We start from the raw sequence: 20567 nt of genomic DNA on the forward strand, positions 1-20567 counted from the left end.
CTTGGTTTTAATAGTGGAGACTAACATCCTGTATGGGTTTTAAAAAATAATTTAAAAAAAAACCTTTTATGTATTTTTACATTCTGCTGCTTCCCCCACCACCCTTCTTTTCTCCTCTCCTTTTATGAGAGAGCCCTCTGGTGCTTCGTAACAGTAGTGTAAGGAAAATCTGGCAGAATCCAAGCCACAGTTAAGGATGCTTATGCCAGATAGCATATGAGAACAGAAGCAATGTATTCAAAACCTTTATAATATCAAATAATTGCCACCCACCTTCAAGGCTACAGGACTCCTTTTGAGTTTTTCTAAAATGCGCCAGTCATCTTGGATTGAATAAACCTTCTTTAGGAAAGGTTCCTCCTGTGCAAGCACCGGGTCATTACTGACCCCTAGAGGGATGCTGCTTGCGCTGGCGTTTTCATGGCAGACTTTAGTGGGGTGGTTTGCCATTGCCTTCCCCAGTCGTGACTACCTTTCCCCCAGCAAGCTGGGTACTCATTTTACCGACCTTGGAAGGATGGAAGGCTGAGTCGACCCGAGCCGGCTACCTAAGACCCGGCTTCCACTGGGATCAAACTCAGGTCGTGGGGAGAGTTTCGGTTGCAATACTGCCGCCCACCACTCGGCGCCACACGAGGCAGTTACACCTTCTTTACACCCAGATAAATATTTTGGTATTCTGTAGATCTGGATGCTACTCTTGATGCTTGTGCCATTCATCAGATTGTGGCGAGGCAGGCACTGCAGGAATATGTTCAACATTGTCAGCCTTTTTTCTCTCCCTTTCCCCCCACCCACTTTTTGCAACATTCTGCCTGGTGAAGAGGTCCAGAGATCCCCAAAGCTTGCACATTTTTGTGACCTTGAGTTAGCCTAATAAAGGTATTACCTAATATAGGTTCTGAAGGAACCCCAAGAAACAACAGTGACATCTACACCAATTGTTTATATATTATTTTATTTGGAAGTGAAAAAATAATTTAAACTCAATTATTTATACAGGTGGCACAGGCTGTTTTACTGACAAGCTGCAGGATGCCCTGCCCCACCTAGCTGCCAGTTAGGGGTAAAAGAAACAAGTATACATCAGTACAAAATTCCATCTTTTAAAAGATAATGTTCAGAGAAGTGCCCCCCACCCCCTTATTACATCCCACATTGAAGGAGAATGGGAACGGGCACAAGTGGACAGGGAACACCACATCCTAAATGGAAATCCTCAGTACCATTAATCCTCTCGCCTCGGCATCCTGTCACAGTCAGGTAATCTGCAGTGGCGTCTCGAGCATCTCCATGAGAAAGGTGTCAATGGGGGTGTCACCAATCAGCTTGAAGAAGAAAAGGTGCTCCAGGCATTTCAGGCCAATAGATCGCAGTGCGGGCAGCCTCAGGAGGAGTTTGGCAAACCTGAAGGGAACAGAAATGCAAAGCCTCGATAAATCTGTGTCGTTTGGATACCACTGGTTTTCTTAGCCCCTAGTAGGTGTGATACCAATAGTAATAGTCATATGGTGATTTGTAGCTTGGGATATATTGCTGTAGGCCTATTTGTCTTCTTTTTGCTATTTGCTTTGGAAAATAATATAAATCACTCCTAGCATGATATGGAAAGACAGTATATAAATAAAATGACAAGGATAACAAGGATAATCAATTCCGTTCACAGGCCATCATAGACACCTTCAAGCTTGAGATCATGATCTCTCTAGACGGTCTCCTGCTGCAGGGATGGGATACGTGACTGCACAAGATACTCTTTCAGAGAACAACAGTTGCAGGTAAGTAGCTCAGAATGGGTGCTGTGCAGTCCACCATGTGGGAGATTGCTGAGCTCCCATATGGTGGGAGCAAGAGGCATATTGCAGGAAAAGACCCTTGAGAATAATTCCTCCAAAGTTTGCATCTCTAGGGAGTCATACTTCCCAAGCATGGATGAAGATGCCCAAGCTGTTGCCCTCACACTTTCATGCCAGGACGTCTCTGGCAAATGCCATCAAGGTATCTGCAGGCCTAGCAGACCAGGGGAAGAGAGAGCCTGGACATTTATGCTCAACATTATAGCAATATCAGGGGTGGACAACATGTGGCTCATGAGTCACATACAGACCCCCAGTGTGGCCCCTGCCACCCCCTAAAATTCAAGGGGACTTAAAACAATTTGTGTGTGTATGTGTGTGTGTATAAAATTTGTGAATAAAATGGCATCCGGAGCTGCTACAGGGTGCCAAATGGGTCAAAATAGCTTGTTTGCAAGCTAATTTTGACCCTTGGAGTGCTCTATAGCAGCTCCAGACACCATTTTGTTACAATTTTTTAAATCCTGTCCCCCACCCACTTTCAGCACCCATGGGAGGGGTGTGTGCCCCCCAAAGGGAGGGGGCAAAAATGGTCTCTGGATCTCCAGAAGTTGTCCAGCCTGCCATATACTATCAAATGAGTTAGATAAGGAGTGGGCAACTTGTTGTGAACTGACTAGAGAGCTTCGGTTACAGGGTGGTAGAGAAATGTAACAAACAAACAAACAAACTTGTGGCCCTCCAAATGTTTTGGCCTACAACTACCACCAGCCCTAACCTGCATAGCCAATGGTGAAGGATGATGGGGGTTATAGGCCAAAACTCCTGGGATAGATGCTGAACAAAAACAGGAGCCCCTTTCATGTGGCCACCGTAAGCAACAAAGAGGGAGTTGCATTTGTGGAAAAGACTGGGTTCTGTCAGCATAGAAGGCTAAGGGCCACTGTAGGTCCAAAGACTGCAGTGCTCTTGCTCTGCTGGGACATACAGGTAAAAAAGCCAAAACAGGTGAAGAACATCTGTTGAGAAGCAATCTCTAGGTTGGAATTTGAATCTAGAAACAGAACCACGTGGCCCTTAAAGAACCACAGGTCAAAAGGATCAGCACACAGAACAGATATGTTCATTTACATGTCTGGAACTACCAGGAACTACCAAGGCAACCACTGTTATAAAATGGAGGGTGAAGACATAGAACAAATGGTGGAAGTGGTTTAAATGTACATTCTCCACTGTCTCAGAAGGAAGCGAATGTGTGCTCAAGCCACTTTCATCAAATGTCATGATGTGTGTGTCTAACCCTGTGCAGTCTAAATATCCATGGGGAATCAATACATGGAGGGAGGATGCTCACCGTCTTTGTCTCCAACATCCCTGCATAGATGGGATCTCTTGTACAGAACCTACACGTCTACAAGCATTTATCTCTGAAAAGGAGACCTGACAGAGATGTGGAGGTCAGGGGCAGGCCTAGATGGCATGATAAAAGTACATTTGGCCTGTTTTTAAAGAATGTTCTGTTTTTGCTTTTTATGCTGTGATTTTATTGGATTTTATTGAACATTGCTTTGTGGGCACTGGTGGCCAGAAAAGCAATATACCAATACTTTAAATAAGTAAATAAATAAAATGACCCCCTCCCCCCCTCCATGGGTTGATTCTACATAGAATTGTTTGCACAGGGTTTGTATCTTCACCTAGAGGTGGCAAGTCACACAAAGTCTGAAAGGCTTAGCCATTAAGGAAGCAAGCACACATGGTAAAATCCACTCCAGAACTCCTTGGCTATGAATTGTATTAGTCAGGGTCAAAGGAAGGTTTAACTATGCTATAAGAAAATCATTTGTGAGCCTTCCAAGGCAAGTGCTCAGCTGCCCCATATACTTTAGTTGAAAGTAGCAAAAGGCTTGTAGGAGTGGCGAGGTGGAGGGAAGCTACTTCAAGAGAGGATCCTTCACCTAGATAATTTGAGCAACCGTGCCTCCAGACGTCAGGCAGCAGACGTAATTCAGAAAGCATCTGATTAGTGTTCTTAAGGGAAATAATGGTTTTGCATTTGCAATACTTCTGCATATTGGCCAGCAGGTGGCAGAATTGGGCAACATAGGCACCACAAAGATGGTTTGTGGTGTGGGTTGGCCACTCCAAGGAAGGAAAAGTTGAGCATGAGAATTGAGGCAATCTTCAATAGGGATGTACGAAACAACTTACCTGTTTCATTTTGAGACATCCGCAGTGCGGGGGGAGGCGCTCCATCCCTCCCCCCGAAACCCTCGCCAGCCAGCTCTGCTCTATGGCATCCGCTGGGCTGCGCGGATAGGCTGCGCAGGGATGCAAATGGCAGCCACCGTAGCCGCCACCATTTGCGTCCCTTTTTTTCACCATGATAGGCTACGATAGGCTACGCAAATGGCGTCCCTGCGTTAGCCGTGACAGGCTACGTAAGTATTTATATAGCCTATCACAGCCTAAATGGGGAAGCGAATGGCGGCCGCAGACGCGGCCGCCATTCGCAAAGCAGCGAGAACAGCACCAGGTAGGTGCTACGTTTTGCGCGCCTTTCGCGGGGTAGTGGGGCGGGGGGCCTTCGTTCTGCCACAGATTTCGGGGGGCCGAATGCACTGGCATTCGGCCTCACTGAGATCCGTGGCGGAATTCTCTGCCATCCCTAATCTTCAAAACTGGTTTCTCTACTCTACTTTGCGTTTCCCCATTGCTAATGCTCCATCCTATCCCCACAGCATTTTTTTTTTCTAGAAATTAAGCAGTGGAGTTCCTGCATTTGTCAGAGACAAAAGGCACAGAACTCCTATGAGAAAGGTTGCTAACTGTGGAGTAGCTGAAACCTAGTTTGGAGAAAAAGATTCTGGCTGACATGGCAAATGCCTAAACTGTCACGCTAGCACGCCAAAACAGATCAATACTCCCTTTAACATTCCTGTTGAGATTTTATTTCCCCAGTGAGCAGGGAAAACCCCAAAGAAAAATGGTGCATATCTGACTTCCTGTTCCACATCAAACCTCTGGGCTATTTTTTTCCCCCTATGGGAAGTGAAAATAAATGTAAACCTGCAGGATATTCAAGACGCTTTTATTCACAAGAGCAGACAAGAAGTGCTTGCATCAGAAACAGTCGCTCACAGACAAATTCCTAGCTCCACCAAAAGCCAATGAAGTGGTAGACTGTTGAATCTTGACCAAGGAGACCTGGGTTCTAATCCTGCTTAGCCATGAAACTTGCTGAGCAATCTTAGATCAGCCACTATCCCTCAGTCTAACCCACCTCACTGGATTGTTGTGAGGACCAAATATATCTCAATATATTTTTGTTGTCCCAAGCTCCTAGGGGAGATAAATGTGTTTTGGGATTGAAGGTTGAGTAGGAACTGAGAAATAAAGGTATGTATTGATTATATTTATATCTCACCTTTCCTCCAGAGAACTCAAGGTGAGGTTCAAAGGGTTCCCATCCAGACACTGGCCACCCCTGTTAATCTGGTACTAAAAGGGTTAACAAAGAGTACAGATGGCTGATTTGATCTGGAATGGTAGAAGGACCTGAGTGAGGGTTTTGGGGAGACCTACAAGAAGAGCCCCTAAAAGACCCCAGACTCGTAACCAGCTTTAGTTTCCAGACTCTTGACCCCTGGGTGAGAAGACCTTGAAGTTTGATTCTATGCTAAATGATATTATTTCACTAACTGAGACTCTAACTAAGATTTTGCAGGACTGTCTTAGAAGAAAGGGGGAAAAGTGCAGCTGTCTTTACAAGTGACTTCACAGAGCTTGTTCAAGGCCACAACATGCTGGCAGAGATGAACAGAAGAATCAAGCATGCTCAGATGCCTATTAAGAGGAGGAAAAGTACTGTTTTGACATCTCGTGGTGTACACCTGCTAAGAGAATGTCCTTACTAAATGCTAGCTGGGTAGGGAAGCTGTAGCCGAGCATGAGCGACAACTGGGAGGAGGTGTTCAGGCAGATATGACCAAAAATGGCCAAAGATGACTCGGAGTTCACAGAAGATATACCAGGGAGAAATGTGTAAATCAAGATAACATGCCCAGATGGCGGTCATATTTTGGGACATTTCAAAGAAACCCATTTGGAATTATGTGAGATATATTCCCCAAACACATGAAATTGTGGGAGACAGATGAGACACCTTGCTTCTGATTGGTGAGCAAATGCTCTAACCACGTGCACCCCATTTTGATTGGAAGGTGATCGTCTCGTTGCTCCGTGGGCCCCACCTTTGACCAGAGCAGGGACATAAAAGCACAGGTAATGAGAGCTCCTTGCTGCTGCTGTTCCTGCTGCTGTTGCTTCACCACCAGACCCAAGAGTTTGGGTAACTATGGACCTCTTTAGACTCTTAGACTTTGGAACTTAGTATATTTTCTGAAAGTAGAACTTAGAATTATTTCTGAGTTTGGGAGTGATTTCTAAGCTTGACACTTGGAGGTTATTTCTGAGGATGGGATTTGTAATCCCATCTTCAGAGTTGGCAAATGGAACTATTTCCAGGTCTTGGGTTTTCCTTTCACTCTAGTTCCGACCCTTATTTTTCACATGCCTAGAGGAACTTAGTAATGCTTTAGTGTAGCTTTTATATTCAAGTAAGAAGCAAGAGGAAGTAACGGGAGGGTTAATACTTAGGTTAGGTTGTTTTAGTTTAGCTTTGAACTACAAGTAGTAAACAGGAGAAAGTTAGAAGGAGGAGTCATAACAATGTTAAAAGCTCAAGCTGTTATCTTATTAGCCAAATTCATAATACCAGCTTTGGCAATTGCAATTCTTTTGATTAATCTTCTATTTTCGTTGCATTCTCTTTCCCTGTAATTATACAGAAAGTTTCTAACACTCATATAACCACCATGCCACTTCCTTTATATTTTGTATTTTTCTGAAATAAAGCCTTAAATAGATTTCAATTTACAATTTTATCTGTAGTGATGTTTGTCTGTTGGGATTAGCTTGGTTACCCACTGGGGTGCTTCGGACCCATTTGGTGCAGGTTCTGAGGTTAAACAGGACTGAATTTACAACCCCCAGACCTACTTAGCTTCAGTAAGGTTACTGCAACCACTGTTATAGATGATCTTTAGCCCCTTTTTGGTTCTGAGGTTCTGTGAATGTCTCTGTTCCAGCACCATTGTCAGAAGTACTCTACACATCCTAACACCATTATGCATTAAGAGTGGTGCTAAGTAGGGATGTGTTTCATGGGTTGTCAAACGCCTTTTGTTCTGTTGTCCACCCATCAACGGAATTGGATTTCCCCCATTTCTGAATGTGTGCAAATTTGCGCAAATTCATGTGTGCAACAATGCGCGTTTTCGCTCAAAATGTGCAAATCTCCCAATACACATTTTCACGCTTTAGCCAATGGGGGAAATACACACTTTCAGCCAGGTTTTTTTCTTATTTTTGCATATTTTTTTACAACAAAATTTGCTCAAAACTCCTGAAGGTTAGAAAACCGGTCCGCAAGTCTGTGGAATCCGTCTGACAGGGGAAAAGCCAGCCTGCTGCAGAATCCGTTGTTTGGATTCATGAAAATATCTGTTGCAGATTTCTCCAACATCTCTAGTGCTGAACCAACTTCTGTTTACCTTCCAGGCTGCTCAGGATACTTTTGCTTGGTGTATGCCTCCAGAGCAGCATAAACTTTCTCACGTAGCGATTCCACCTCTGCAGGACTGGACAGGCCTTTGGCATCTGATGTGGAGAAAGCAGGCAGGAAAAAAAGAACGAAATCAAGAGAAACAGCTACCTGCCCATCCCTGGTTTGTTGGATGCAGAATTTAATGGGCAAAATTATTGCAACCACCTTTAGAGATAACAGCACTACAGCATGTAGAAAAGGTAGACAGTAGTGCCACCACAGGCAGTCATCCAGATACCTAAAGTGCACGTTAGCTATGAATTTGGCAAAAGCTACAACACTGTGCAATCAGGAACAATTCCAATGAGAGGAAAAAAGGAAGACAACAGAAGAAGCCAATGCAGCTACACAAAAAGCTTAGCAATGATCTGAAAATCAAAGAGGGCACATGCAGGAGGTGGAAGGCAGGACCGGTCACTAAGCAAGTCTACAGGCAGAAAGCCCGGAATTGCAGAGATAGCGTCAGGAAGGCTAAAGCTTAGAATGAGCTAAGGTTGGCAGGGGATGCTGAGAACAACAATGAAAAAGGCTTCTTTACATATGTTCGAAGTAAAAGGAGGACAAAAGTAACAGTAGATCAGCTGCTTAGTGAAGATGGTGTGAAATAATGGATTTCAATTTACCCAGGACCACTCAGTTGATCAGGCTGAGAGGTTTGGGATCTTATGAGGTGGAGAAGAACATGCACACAACCAATGTAGATGAAAGAAAAGGAGATTTACTGAAATAAAAAGAAATAAGCAAAAGTAGAACCTCCCCAGAGAGTTGCACGCTCTCTGAGGCTGAAGAGATTACACACCTCTCAGGCACAAACCTGATTACAAACAAATCTCAGAGAGTTTCAGGCTCTCTGAAGCTCAAGATTGAAGAAGTTACATGCCTCTTAGGTACAAGCTTAATTACAAAGAAATCTCAAAGAGTTTCAAGCCCTCTGAATCTCAAGAGGTTGCACGCCTCCTACATAAGAGCCCCAAACCAACAATCCTCAAGAAGTTGCACCCTTCTCTGAGGCTTAAGAGGTTGCACGCCTCTTATGTAGAAACTTAATTACCCAAATGTGGTGCATTAAATGACTAAATATACAGTTAGCCCCTGTTTGTTGCTCAGCTCCAGATCGGTCCTACTGCTGCAAATGGCCCAATGACACAATGGTGATACAGAGTCAGCCAGGCCCAAGCCTAAGCCTGCTGTCTTATATCTAATGAAAGAAAGGAAAATACTCCGGGTGAATGACTGGCTACAAAGGTGGTGCCGACAAGAGAGATCTGGAGTCTGTGACCACGGGCTATACTTCCTGGAAGATGTGTTGGCAAGGGACGGGTTGCACCTCACAAAGGCTGGGAAGAATGTGTTTGGCCACAGCATGAAGAACTTCATCAGGAGGGCTTTAAACTGAATCCTACAGGGAAGGGAGCTGTAAAGTTGGGGTAACCATGGACGAAGGCTCATGCACCGCAATGGAGAGAACAGCTCTAATAGCGCCCAATAATAGTCTTCAGAAACATGTAGGAAGAAAGTCAGACTATGAAACACATGGTCTTCAGTGTCTATATACTATAATACTAATGCCCAGAATATGGGAAACAAACAGAACAAACTTGAACTCTTAATACAGGAGAGAAATTATGACTTGATAGGTGTAACTGAGACTTGGTGAGATGATTCTCATGACTGGAATACAGCAATTGAAGAATATAACTTGTTCAAAAAGATCAGGAGGAACAGGAAGGGAGATGGGGTTGCACTATATGTTAAAAATACATATCTCTGAACAGAAATACAGGAGGAGGAGCTTGGTAGCCCCATCGAGAGCATCTGGGTTAAAATGAACGGAGCAAAGAATAAAAGGAACCTGGTGGTCGGAGTCTACTACCAGCCACCCAATCAAGGAGAAGATGAGGATGAAACTTTTGAAAAGCAAATAGCCAATGTTTCAAGGAAGCATGATGTAGTAGTAATGGGGGGCTTCAATTTTCCCGATATTTGTTGGGAGACAAATTCTGCAAAACATGGCCCCTCCAAGAGATTCCTGACTTGTGTGGCAGATAACTTCCTCCTACAGAAAGTAGAGGAAGGAACTAGAGGATTGGCTATCCTTGACTTGATCCTAACCAACAGAGTTGACTTAGTGGGTAAAGTAGCAGTTACAGGAACTCTGAGGGAAAGTGACCATGTTATACTTGAGTTCTTGGTTCTAAAGGAAGCAAAAGCTGAGTGTAGCTCAGCTACGCTGTACCCTGGATTTTAGGAAAGCTGATTTTAATAAACTCAGAATAAAGATAAGTAAGGTCCCATGGCAAGCGACTCTAATGAGAAAAGGAATCCAAGATGGGTGGGAATTTTTAAAAAAAGGAAATTCTCAAGGCACAATTACAAACAATTCCAACAAGAAGAAAAGGTGGAAGACAACAGAAGAAGTCAATGTGGCTTCACAAAAAGCTTAGAGATGACCTGAAAACAGAAAAGTACACATATAGGAAGTGGAAGGAAGGCCAAGCAACAAAGGAAGAGTACAGGAAGGTAGCACAGAATTGCAGGGATGGCGTCAGGAAGGCTAAAGCTGAGAACGAGCTGAGGTTAGCGAGGGATCCTAAAAGCAACAAAAAGCTTTCTTCAGCTATGTGCATAGTAAAAGACAGAGGAAAGAAATGGTGGTTCAGCTGTTAAATAAGAATGGCAAAATGATAACAGATGACAAAGAAAAGGCAGAAGTGCTCAATTCCTACTTTGGCTCAGTCTTCTCCCAAAAGAGGGTCTGTGACCCCCCTGGCAAAGTACAGACTGAAGGAGCAGGATTGCAGCTGGAGATCGATAGGCATATGGTCAAGGAACACCTAATTACTTTGAATTAGTTCAAATCTCCAGAGCCAGATGAACTGCACCCTACAGTAATAAAGGAACTGGCAGAAGAGCTCTCAGAACCACTGTCAATTATCTTTGAGCAATCATGGAGGACGGGTGAAGTGCCAGATGACTGGAGGAGGGCTAACGTTGTCCCTATCTTCAAAAAGGGTAAAAAGGAGGAACCTGGGAACTACAGACCAGTCAGTCTGACATCAATCCCTGGGAAAATTCTGGAGCAGATTATCAAGCAATCCATTTGTAAGCATCTTGAAAACAATGCAGTGATGACTCGAAGCCAACATGGATTTGTCAAGAACAAATCCTGCCAGACAAATCTGATCTCATTTTTTTATCAAGTACCTCCCTTGTGAACTGTGGGAATGCTGTGGACATCATATACCTCGACTTCAGCAAAGCTTTCGACAAAGTGCCCCATGATATCCTGGTGAACAAACTAGCTTAAAGTGGGCTATATCTACATTATAAACTTGTAGCAGTTTTATAACAGTTTAACTATCCCCCAGCAAATCCTGGGCTGTGTTTCTACCAGAGATTTACTCCAACCTGCCTACGCCGTGGGGTCTCTGTGGTTCCATAACGTCATGGCCATTCAGCCCCAGTGTTGCATCTTATCTCAGAAAAACCACTTCTTCTGTGACTGCTTATAGTCTGACTTTTCCCGGTTATGGCGGCTCCATTACTGACCTGTTCCCACAATCGCACTGGGTTCGCTGCCTTAGCCCTGCCCATGGGACGTGTAGCCCGGTCTTTGTGGGTTGTGTCGCTCTGACCTCAGTGACCCAACCCTTTCCCTCTGTGTTTTCCGGAAGTTTCATTGCCGTTTTGGAGCAGGATGCTGAGGGACCAACTTTTAAAACATTATTGAAAATAAGCACTAGAACATAGCCCATGACCCCAGTCAAGGGGTCTTTTCTCCCATTGTGCTGAATGAGGCTTGCCCTCTCAATGACCACAGAAATGACAGAGAAGTTGACAAAGAAAAGGCAGAAGTGCTCAATTCCTACTTTGTCTCAGTCTTCTCCCAAAAGAGGGTCTATGACCCTGGCAAAGGCGAAGTACAGGCTGAAGGGGCAGGACTGCAGCTTGAGATCGATAGGCTTATAGTCAAGGAACACCTAATTACTTCGAATGAGTTCAAATCCCCAAGGCCAGATGAACTGCACTCTAGAGTAATTTATTAACTGGGTGAGTTGACCCTGGGCAGAGAGTTGCTAAATGAAGATGCCCACCTTCCCCAGCCATCAGGGCTTACCTGGATTGAAGAGGACAATGGCTCGTAGGCACCCCAGCTCAGATTTGTCCATCTGCATATCTTTCATTTTGGACACCAGCTCAGTAAGAACCCTTAATACAGAGACAAGATGGGGAATTAGAGACAAGGGCCAAGGTGTGGCACTGAATTCGCTCATGGAGATCAAGGTGCTTCCACATTGGGCAGTCAAGAGTGGAATTGCCATGCTTTGTTCACTCACTTTTGACAGAGGATGTGCAGGTCCCCATTGCCCAAGCATTGTCATCCTGTATTTTCCCCATGGTTCTTCCATCTTTTCTCAGAGCACAGGAAGTCTGACTTTTTCCAGCAGAACAGAAGAGTAGCGCAATCTCCACAGGTACGGCTGTCCTTAGCACTACTCTCCTGTCTTCTTCAAAGGGCAGATTTCAGTGAGGGTAGCAATGTATCAGGCAGGTCAGCCTATCACACCTCAGCACATATTCATTATAATCTTTGTGGTGGGCACCATTTTATTTATTTTTAACTGATCCTATAAATAGTGCTAAAATGCTTTTTCCAACTATGCTTTTTATAGATACTACAGTATTAGCAAAATATTACTTAAATGAAAGAATGTTATAGCACTATAATGCTAATTTTAAAAGAAAAACCATTTTAGCAATGGAAATAATTAGAAACTTTTTTCATAATTTTTTTAAATAGCACTATAGCATTACACTGTTATAGCGCTATAACACTCTTTAATTTAACTGGTATTTCTCTATTTAATTTTTTACTTCAATTACAGCCAGAATAGTGTCTTAGCATTAATTAGAAGACTGATTTAAAAATAGGCAGGGTCATAAAATGATATCCACTACAAAGGTGTGCTGTGTTTCAAGTGGCCACTCATAAATTGGACCTTCCCCCACCCCAAAAGCAGCTATGGCACACCCACTGAGGTGGATGGAACACAGCAGGATGAACCCATGAAAAAAGTGCAATATCCCTGTCAGAAGTCAGTTGCAATTCTGCTTGTACCTTACAGCAGTAGAGCAATGCTTGTTAATGCTAGAAACCAGCTGACTGGAAACAGCCATCCAAACACGAGGGGCTAACTACATATTGTACACAAATGCATGTAAATGAGCCCTGAGATCATTTTTGAAAACCAAAAGGCTGTTTTGAGAGGATGGCACTACAGCAGACAAGCCCCACCCCTGCTTTTTGCTGCTAACTACCTCCTGGACAGCTTTCTCCTTCCCACAGGGTTCCAAAAGTGCATTTTCCCTAGCTAAGTTTCTTATTCCATCAAAACTTAAATCAGACATTATCTAGGAAAGTTCAAATGTCAAGACAAAGAGGAAAAACATGCCTGTCAAAAATGGAGCCCACCCCAGCGCTGTGCGCACTGCTCCGATGCACATGTAAGCCAGTAGCCAGGAGGATACCATCCTGCACCGAGACAGAGCGATGGGAAAAAGAGGCAATCAGCAGTTCATTCCAACCTAAAAGAGAAGATGGATATGTTTTATTGTGTGCTGTTTGGTTTTAATTTTTGTGAACCTCCCAGAAAGCTTCGGCTATTGGGCGGTATAGAAATGAAATGAATGAATGAATGAATGAATAAATAAATAAATAAAATACACACCTTTCCCATGGGAACAGTTTAACAGGACTTGCTTCTTTAAAGGCTTTGCTGTTAACTTGGACTGGACTAATATATGCATGTGTTGAGGAACGCAAGCTTTTGAGCAACACAGAATTCTTTAACCATTAAAATCTCTCTCTCTCCAAACTAGCTATATGAGTTACTCTCACTGTACTGTTGCATGGGTTTTCAGAAATGGATGTTTCTCCATGTGTAACTATATATTTGAAATGGAAGAGGACTGAACCAATGTGTTGTAATGGTTAGAGTGTTGGACTGGGAGCCAGGAGATCCAGGTTCTAGTTCCCACTTGGCCATGAACCTCACCGGGTGACTTTGGGCCAGTCACTGACTCTCAACCTAAGCTACCTCACAGGGTTGTTGTGAGGATAAAATGGAGAGGAAGATTGTGCTCCTCGGAGGAAAGATGGGATATAAACGTAACAAATAAATAAAAACAGTACCAAATGTAACATGAGATGTTTATACTGGAGAACTCTGTTGCCAGAATTTTAAACTTCCCTTTAAAAGAGGAGGGAATAATGGGAAAGAGTGCAATTAGGAAGCAATAGTAAGGCCATTTTGGAGTATGGGCAACAAAGCAGGAGAGGAGAATGTGAGATGGTTATTTATATTTGAGGTGAGATGGATTATTTAGGTTTGAGCGTTTTACCTTGCTGCACAGAGACTACAGGTGTTTTTCTCTTAAAAAGCTCATACATTGAATACAAGTAGGAAAGCTATTGGGTCTCATTATCCAGATGAGAGTGATCTTTAACAGATGTCCAAAAGGCAGAAATTTAGCGGGACTACTTTATTCATCACTTCCATCCCCATTCCAGGAAAAGGTTCACTCGCTAATTGTTTTCCTATCTTGTGCCATTCAAGACACACTAATCCTGCCCCCAAAAGTTGGCAACTCTAGTCAGAAATAGGGTAGCACTAAACATATAGTTACTGAATATCAGAGGGCCATGTTAAGAGTGGTCTGGCTCCCATATACATATATATACGTATATATATGAGAGAGAGAGAGAGAGAGAGAGAGGGCACACACACAAGTGTGTATGTAGTACATATCTTTGGAAATACATGTTTGTAGACAGCCGGAAGGACATGTGACCCAGTTTTCAGGGGAGCCGAGCACTTTCCCTCTCTTTGGCCCTTCAGCACACAAGAACCCCTCAGGATAAGGCGGAAGAGGAAGAGAAGCAGCAGCAGCCTAAGACAATGCGGCTCCCAGCAGCCATTGGTATTATCTATGCCTGGCACATGTGAAACAAAGGGTAGCATTCAATCAGCAGCAGCAGCAGTTGCAGGACTCTACCATTTCAGACTGCAACAAGTGATGGGGAACTGCATGTTTGACTGTGTCCCAATGCAAAACAAAAAGCCCCTCCCATTCTTACAGAATTAGGGAAAAGGTTAGAACAGAACCTTTTCCCCTGGCACATTAGTTTTGTAAACACAGGGCATTTTTTTTAGGGCTGCACCAGATTTTTGTGGGTGAACATTTTTGGCGTGAAAAAGGAGGCTTCGAGGACCCAAAATGTTCTCCCAAGTGACCCTGCGGATCTGGGATCATGTACCCAGTGGGACAACATCACAGCATTGTGCAGACAGTCAATAAACAAATCCAGCTCGATACGTGGAACTGCCCAGAAGTCCATTTAGAGCTGGGGTGGGCAAGTTACAGCCTTCCACATCTTTCAACCGCCAACCCCCATTAGCCCTAGCCAGCCAATGGTGAGGGTTCATGGGAGCAGTAAGCCAAAACATCTGGAAGGCCACCAGTTGCCCTCCCCTGATTTAGATGGTGTCAATGAGATTTGGCTGTGTGACATATCACAGAGCCTAGGGGTCTCCAATTCTGCTTGCAATGCTCACTGTGGTGAGTGTCCCACCACCCTCTGGCAGGTATGAGAAGCCCCATGCATCCTTCCAACCGTGGAGCTGGGGAGAGGGATCATGTGCTGCACCGCAGAGGGGCACAGCGCAACTGCAGGAACAATCCCAAGCTCTTCCCTCTCCTGGTCTGAGGTGGAGAGGGAGGCTGGGGCTGGTTCCAAGAACAGCCACCCACTTAGCCAGCTTTGAATTTGGCATGAGGGGAGCAGGGCGTTGCCCCCAACAACACTGTGTTTTGGGGGAGGGGAGGGTCTTGTGACCTCACATTTTTGGTTGGCCACCAAGACCAGCCAAAATTTGGGGACCCATCTGTTGAAGACAAGGCAGGAACCATTACCCTCACCCTGAATAGGACTTCTGACAATGCCGTGTCGCACATCAGATTCGGCTACCTGATGACATTACAAAGACGAATCAGAGTAAAGACAAGGCTTCCTGCCCTCACTCTAAATAGGTGAGCATTTTCTCTCCATTCTGCAGCCACACATCCTCCAAACTATTGCCAAACTGGGGAGGCATTTTTCACCAGGGGTAAAATTCCCCCTTCCAATTTTGACTGAGCCCTTTTTTTAAAAAAACAAGGGCCCAGTTAAGCATGCACTCTATCACCTATGGTCTGCAATGGTGCAGACCAGCAAAAGCTGCATCACGCAAGGGCTCTGATTATTGCTCTCTGCTCTTAATATAAATTAGTATTTGAGTCAGTTCAAGCAGCAGCAAGGTGTAGGGGCCAAGATCCCATTACCTGCTCGGAGGAGGATAACTTGGTCTTCCAGTGTCAGCTCTGAGAAGTGTGGAATCCGCTTGGCCCATTCCACCAGTGTGAAAAGCTGCTTGTCAGCTGCATGGCATATATTGGTGACGGGGTCATTGGTCTAAGGGAGAAACAGGAAGCCGGTAAAATCAGCAACCGCCTTGTTCTTTCTGTAGACATGGTCCCTAGATACTAAACCTCTAAATTATTACCATTAAAATGTTTGGAGATCTATAGCATTGGTTTCAAAATTTTCCATTTTATGCAGAAACAATTTGCATCAACATATCTGCTGAGGAATGCATGGAAGTCCACCATAGAGCCCTTGCATGTTGCAGAGGATTCTGGGGCACAGCCTCAGTTCGTGTGGTACACTGGCAAGGCCAATTGTGCCTTACTAGCAACCCATACCAAGCAAGCATGCATCCTACTGTTTATATTATTTATTTTTAAAATTAATCCCAAAGAGGATTTCAGGGCAGAATGCACACAGAAAAATCAGATATTTAATACAATTTGATACAATAAAAGTGCATAAAACCTAAACTTCAGTACAGTAAAATTGAGAGGCATAGAAAAGATTACAACCAGCTGAAAAACACAAATTTGAATTTAAAATGCCTGGCTAAAAAAACAACAACATTTCAACCTGGTGCTGAAAAGGGTACAATGTTGGTGTCAGGTGCCCTTCCCATGGGAAGGAATCCCAAAGTCAGGGGGCCCCACAGAGATGGCTCTCATCTGTCAATGAAAAAGTACTTCTTTGGAATATACAGAATAGTCTCCTCCAGTGATCCTGATGCACAGGCCGGTTGATGTGGGAGGAGCAGCTCCTGCCAGTATTTGGGCCCCAAGCCATGTAAGAGCTTCGAAGGGAAGCACCAGCACCTTGAATTGGGCTCAGAAGCCAACAGGCAGCCAATGTCATTCCTTCAGAACTGAGGTAATATGTCTGCGCCCAAGCAAACCAGCCAGAACTCTAGCAGCCAAATTCTGCCCTAGCTGGAGCTTCTAAACACTTTTCAAGGGCGGCCACACATGTCTCGCCTGGAGGTCGTCACAGCATGGATCGCTGCGGCCCTTCCAATCCAAGAAAGCTGGTAAAATCCCAGAACACCCCACACACCCCACACAATCCCCCTGCCTATACATTACAGGGGAGGGCCAGCAGTGGAGGGCCAGTTGTCTTTTGGGGAGCCAGTTGTCTTTCCAGTCTTCTCACTGAGGAGCCATGCTAGCTGGACGGCATGGGGCAGGGAGGCTGGGCCCAGAGGGCGGCTGTAACACTGGCAGCAGCCCAAGAGGCTGTGCCCCACTTTCTTATGCCTGCAAGTATTGCCAGCATTTGCTGTCAGCAGTAGCAGCACAGGTCCTCTTGGTGAGCCCCTGGAGTCCAGAGACCAAAGCTACACTGAGCTTGCAGTAGGGTTCTCCTTTATGGCTGGGTTTGGGGCAGGGGGAGAAGTTAGGGGGTTCATGAGATGAGACCAAATGAGAACACACGACCCAAGCACAGCTTCTTGCTTCAGGTTCAGCCAAAAGCACCATATCCATCTGAATATCTCAAGCTCTGGGAACAGAAAAGAAACACTGGAGGGAGAAAGATCTGTATTAGTCACAACCAAAAAAGTAAGGGATGTGGAGAGGGATATGAGATCTCCCCAAAGGTAGGAATGGCAGACAAATCTGCCACGGAGTCCAGTGAGGCAGGATTCTTCAGAATCTGGCTCCCTGGAGTCCGTGGAGGAATGGACTACCCCCCCTGCCACCCCCCGAAATCCCCCTGAGATGGACCCTACCTGCTGCTGGCTGATCTGTCCAGGTCCGTCTGCTGCCTTCCATCCACTGCCCCGGACTGCGGACGCAAATGGCGTCCGGTGTAGCTGACACCATTTGCGTCCCTGTGCTTTTCAGTGATAGGCTATGTAAATATTTACGTAGCCTATCACGAAAAGAGCAGGGAAGCAAATGGCGTCAGCTGTGCTGGTCGCCATTTGCGTCCACAGCCCTGCAGCGGACGCAAGTCCAGCTGCGGACGGGCCCGGCCAGTGGCTCTGTGGACTCATTGCGGAGCGGAGCCGGCCAGGGAGGATTCCGGGGGGAGGGACAGATTGCCTCCCCGCCCCCGCAGACGCCCCCAGCAGACCGGTGAGTATGTTTCGTAGTAACTCCCAAAGTTACTAAGATTCCCATGGATCGAAATAACACATATATGCTATGTCGAAGCTATATAAAGCTATGTCGAAGCTGCGTTTCTTTGATGTTTGCTTCCTTGCTTTTCAGAAGTAATAAATTCGCAGCTTCATTTCTTCGCAGCATCGGGAGCTTCAAGGGAATGGAGAAAGGGGGCTGGTTGGAGCCACGGTGCTTCAAGTATTCAGAGGGTTAACTCTCCTAAGGGTATGAAGTGCTATGTCAAAGCTGCATGACTTTGATGTGTGCTTCCTTGCTTCCTGGAAGTAACTAATTCACCCCTTCACAGCACTGGGAGAAAGCATTCAGAGAAAGAGGTTAAATTTCTAGATGCCCTAAATGATTGTGCCCTAGAACAGTTCATCATGGAACCGACCAGAGGGGAGGCGACCTTGGATTTAATCCTAAATGGTGTCACCCAGGGCCTAGTACAAGATGTAAATGTTGTTAAACCAGTCGGAAACATTGATCACAGTACTATCAGATTTAATATATATTGAAGTGGAAAATTGCCCACGAAGCCCAGCACAGTCACATTTGACTTCAAAAGAGGAAACTTCTCTAAAATGAGGGAAATGGTGAAACGGAAGCTAAAAGGGGGAGTCAAGAGGATTAAACCCTTCAAAATGCTTGGAGATTAATCAAAACCACAATAATAGAAACCCAGCTAAAATGTATACCACAGGTTAGGAAAGGTAGCACCAAGTCCAAGAAGTCGCCGGCACAGTTAACGACCAGTGTTAAGGGAGCTATTAGAGAGAAGAAAGCTTCCTTCAGAAAACGGACATCTTGCCAAAGTGAGGAAAACAAAAGGCAGCACAAGCTTGCACAAAGACAATGCAAGCAGACAATAAGAGATGCAAAAAAGCATTTTGAAGAGCATATCGCTAACAACATCAAGGCCAACAATAAAGAATTCTTTAAATATATCAGAAGCAGCAAACCAGCTAGGGAGGCAGTTGGACCATTGGATGGCAATGAAGTTAAAGGAGTACTGAAGGAGGACAAGGAGATTGCAGAGAAGCTGAATGAATTCTTTTCATCCATCTTCACTGCAGAAGATATAGGACAGGATGTTTTCAGGAAGGGAGTTTGAGGAACTGAGGCAAATAGTGGTGACAAAAGATGAAGTTCTCAACCTCATTGATAAATTGAAAGCAAATAAATCACCAGGCCCAGATGGTATCCAACCCAGAGTTCTCAAAGAACTCAAATATGAAATTGCTGTTCTTCTAACCAAAATATGCTACATGTCCCTAAAATCAGGCTCTATACCAGAGGACTGGAATTTGGCCAATGTAACACCAATTTTCAAAAAGGGATCCGGGGTGGGGGTGGGGATCTGGGAAATTACAGGCTGGTTAGCTTAACATCTCTTCTGGGTAAATTGGCTGAAGGCATTATTAAAGATAAAATTAGTAAGCATATAGAAGGACAAGCCCTGCTGAAAAAGAATCAGCATGGCTTCCACAAAGTTAAGTCCTGTCTCACTAACTTTTTAGAGTTCTTTGAGAGTGTCAATAAACATGTAGACAGGGGTGATCCAGTACACACTGTTTACTTGGACTTCCAAAAGGCTTTGACAAAGTCCCTCACCAAAGACTCCTGAGCAAACTTAGCAGTCATGGAATAAGAGAACAGGTCCTCTTATGGATCAGTAATTGGTTAAAGGACAGAAAGCAGAGAGTAAGAATAAACGGTAAATTCTCCCAATGGAGGGAAGTAAATAGTGGGGTCCCACAGGGATCTGTACTAGGACCAATGCTTTTCAACCTGTTCATAAATGATCTGGAATTAGGAGTGAGCAGTGAAGTGGCCAAGTTTGCTTTGCTGATGACACCAAATTATTTAGAGTGGTTAAAATAAAAAGGGATTGTGAAGAGTTCCAAAAGGATCTCTCCAAACTGGAAGACTGGGCATCTAAATGGCAAATACGGTTCAACGTAAGCAAGTGTCAAATGATGCACGTTGGGGCAAAAAAATCCCAACTTCAAGTATAACCTGATGGGATCTGAACAAGCAGTGACTGAACGGGAAAGAAAGCTTGGGGTTGTGGTGGACAGCTCAATGAAGATGTCGACCCAGTGTGCAGCTGCTGTAAAAAGACAAACTCCATGTCAGACATAATTAGAAAAGGGATTGGGACTAAAGCTGCCAACATCATACTGCCCCTATACAAATCTATGGTGCGACCACAGTTGGAATACTGTGTACAGTTCTGGTCACCATACCAAAAAAAGATACTGTAGAGCTGGAAAAAGTGCAGAAAAGGACAACTAAAATGATCAAGGGGCTGGAGCATCTCCCCTATGAGAGAATGTTAGAACAGCTGGGCTTGTTTAGCTTGGAAAAAAGGAGTAAGGGGAGACATGATAGAGGTCTACAAAATTATGCTTGGTATGGAGAATGTGGGTAGGGAGACATTTTTCTCCCTCTCTCAAATACTAGAACCTAGGGTCATCTTATGAAATTGATTGGTGGGAGATTCAGGACAGATAAAAGGAAGGACTTCTTCACAT

General features: G+C 44.6%; 1 protein-coding gene across 1 annotated transcript in view; it reads right to left on the reverse strand.

Moving 5' to 3' along the window:
- Positions 1 to 963: 963 nt before the first annotated feature.
- Positions 964 to 20567, reverse strand: part of RXRG (retinoid X receptor gamma) — a 54584-nt gene continuing 34980 nt past the window's right edge. Inside the window, exons 6-10 of the mRNA XM_084848174.1 lie at positions 15847 to 15976; positions 12918 to 13050; positions 11582 to 11673; positions 7412 to 7517; positions 964 to 1407 (exon numbers count right to left, since the gene is read on the reverse strand). Of these exons, the coding sequence (XP_084704300.1) occupies positions 1260 to 1407; positions 7412 to 7517; positions 11582 to 11673; positions 12918 to 13050; positions 15847 to 15976 (609 nt within the window). The 3' untranslated portion in view covers positions 964 to 1259. The remainder of the gene's footprint in view (positions 1408 to 7411; positions 7518 to 11581; positions 11674 to 12917; positions 13051 to 15846; positions 15977 to 20567) is intronic.

The sequence above is a fragment of the Heloderma suspectum genome, chromosome 4 (assembly GCF_057233095.1).
Source record: "Heloderma suspectum isolate Gila_16-S chromosome 4, 16-S_ref, whole genome shotgun sequence".
Classification (NCBI taxonomy): domain Eukaryota; kingdom Metazoa; phylum Chordata; class Lepidosauria; order Squamata; family Helodermatidae; genus Heloderma; species Heloderma suspectum.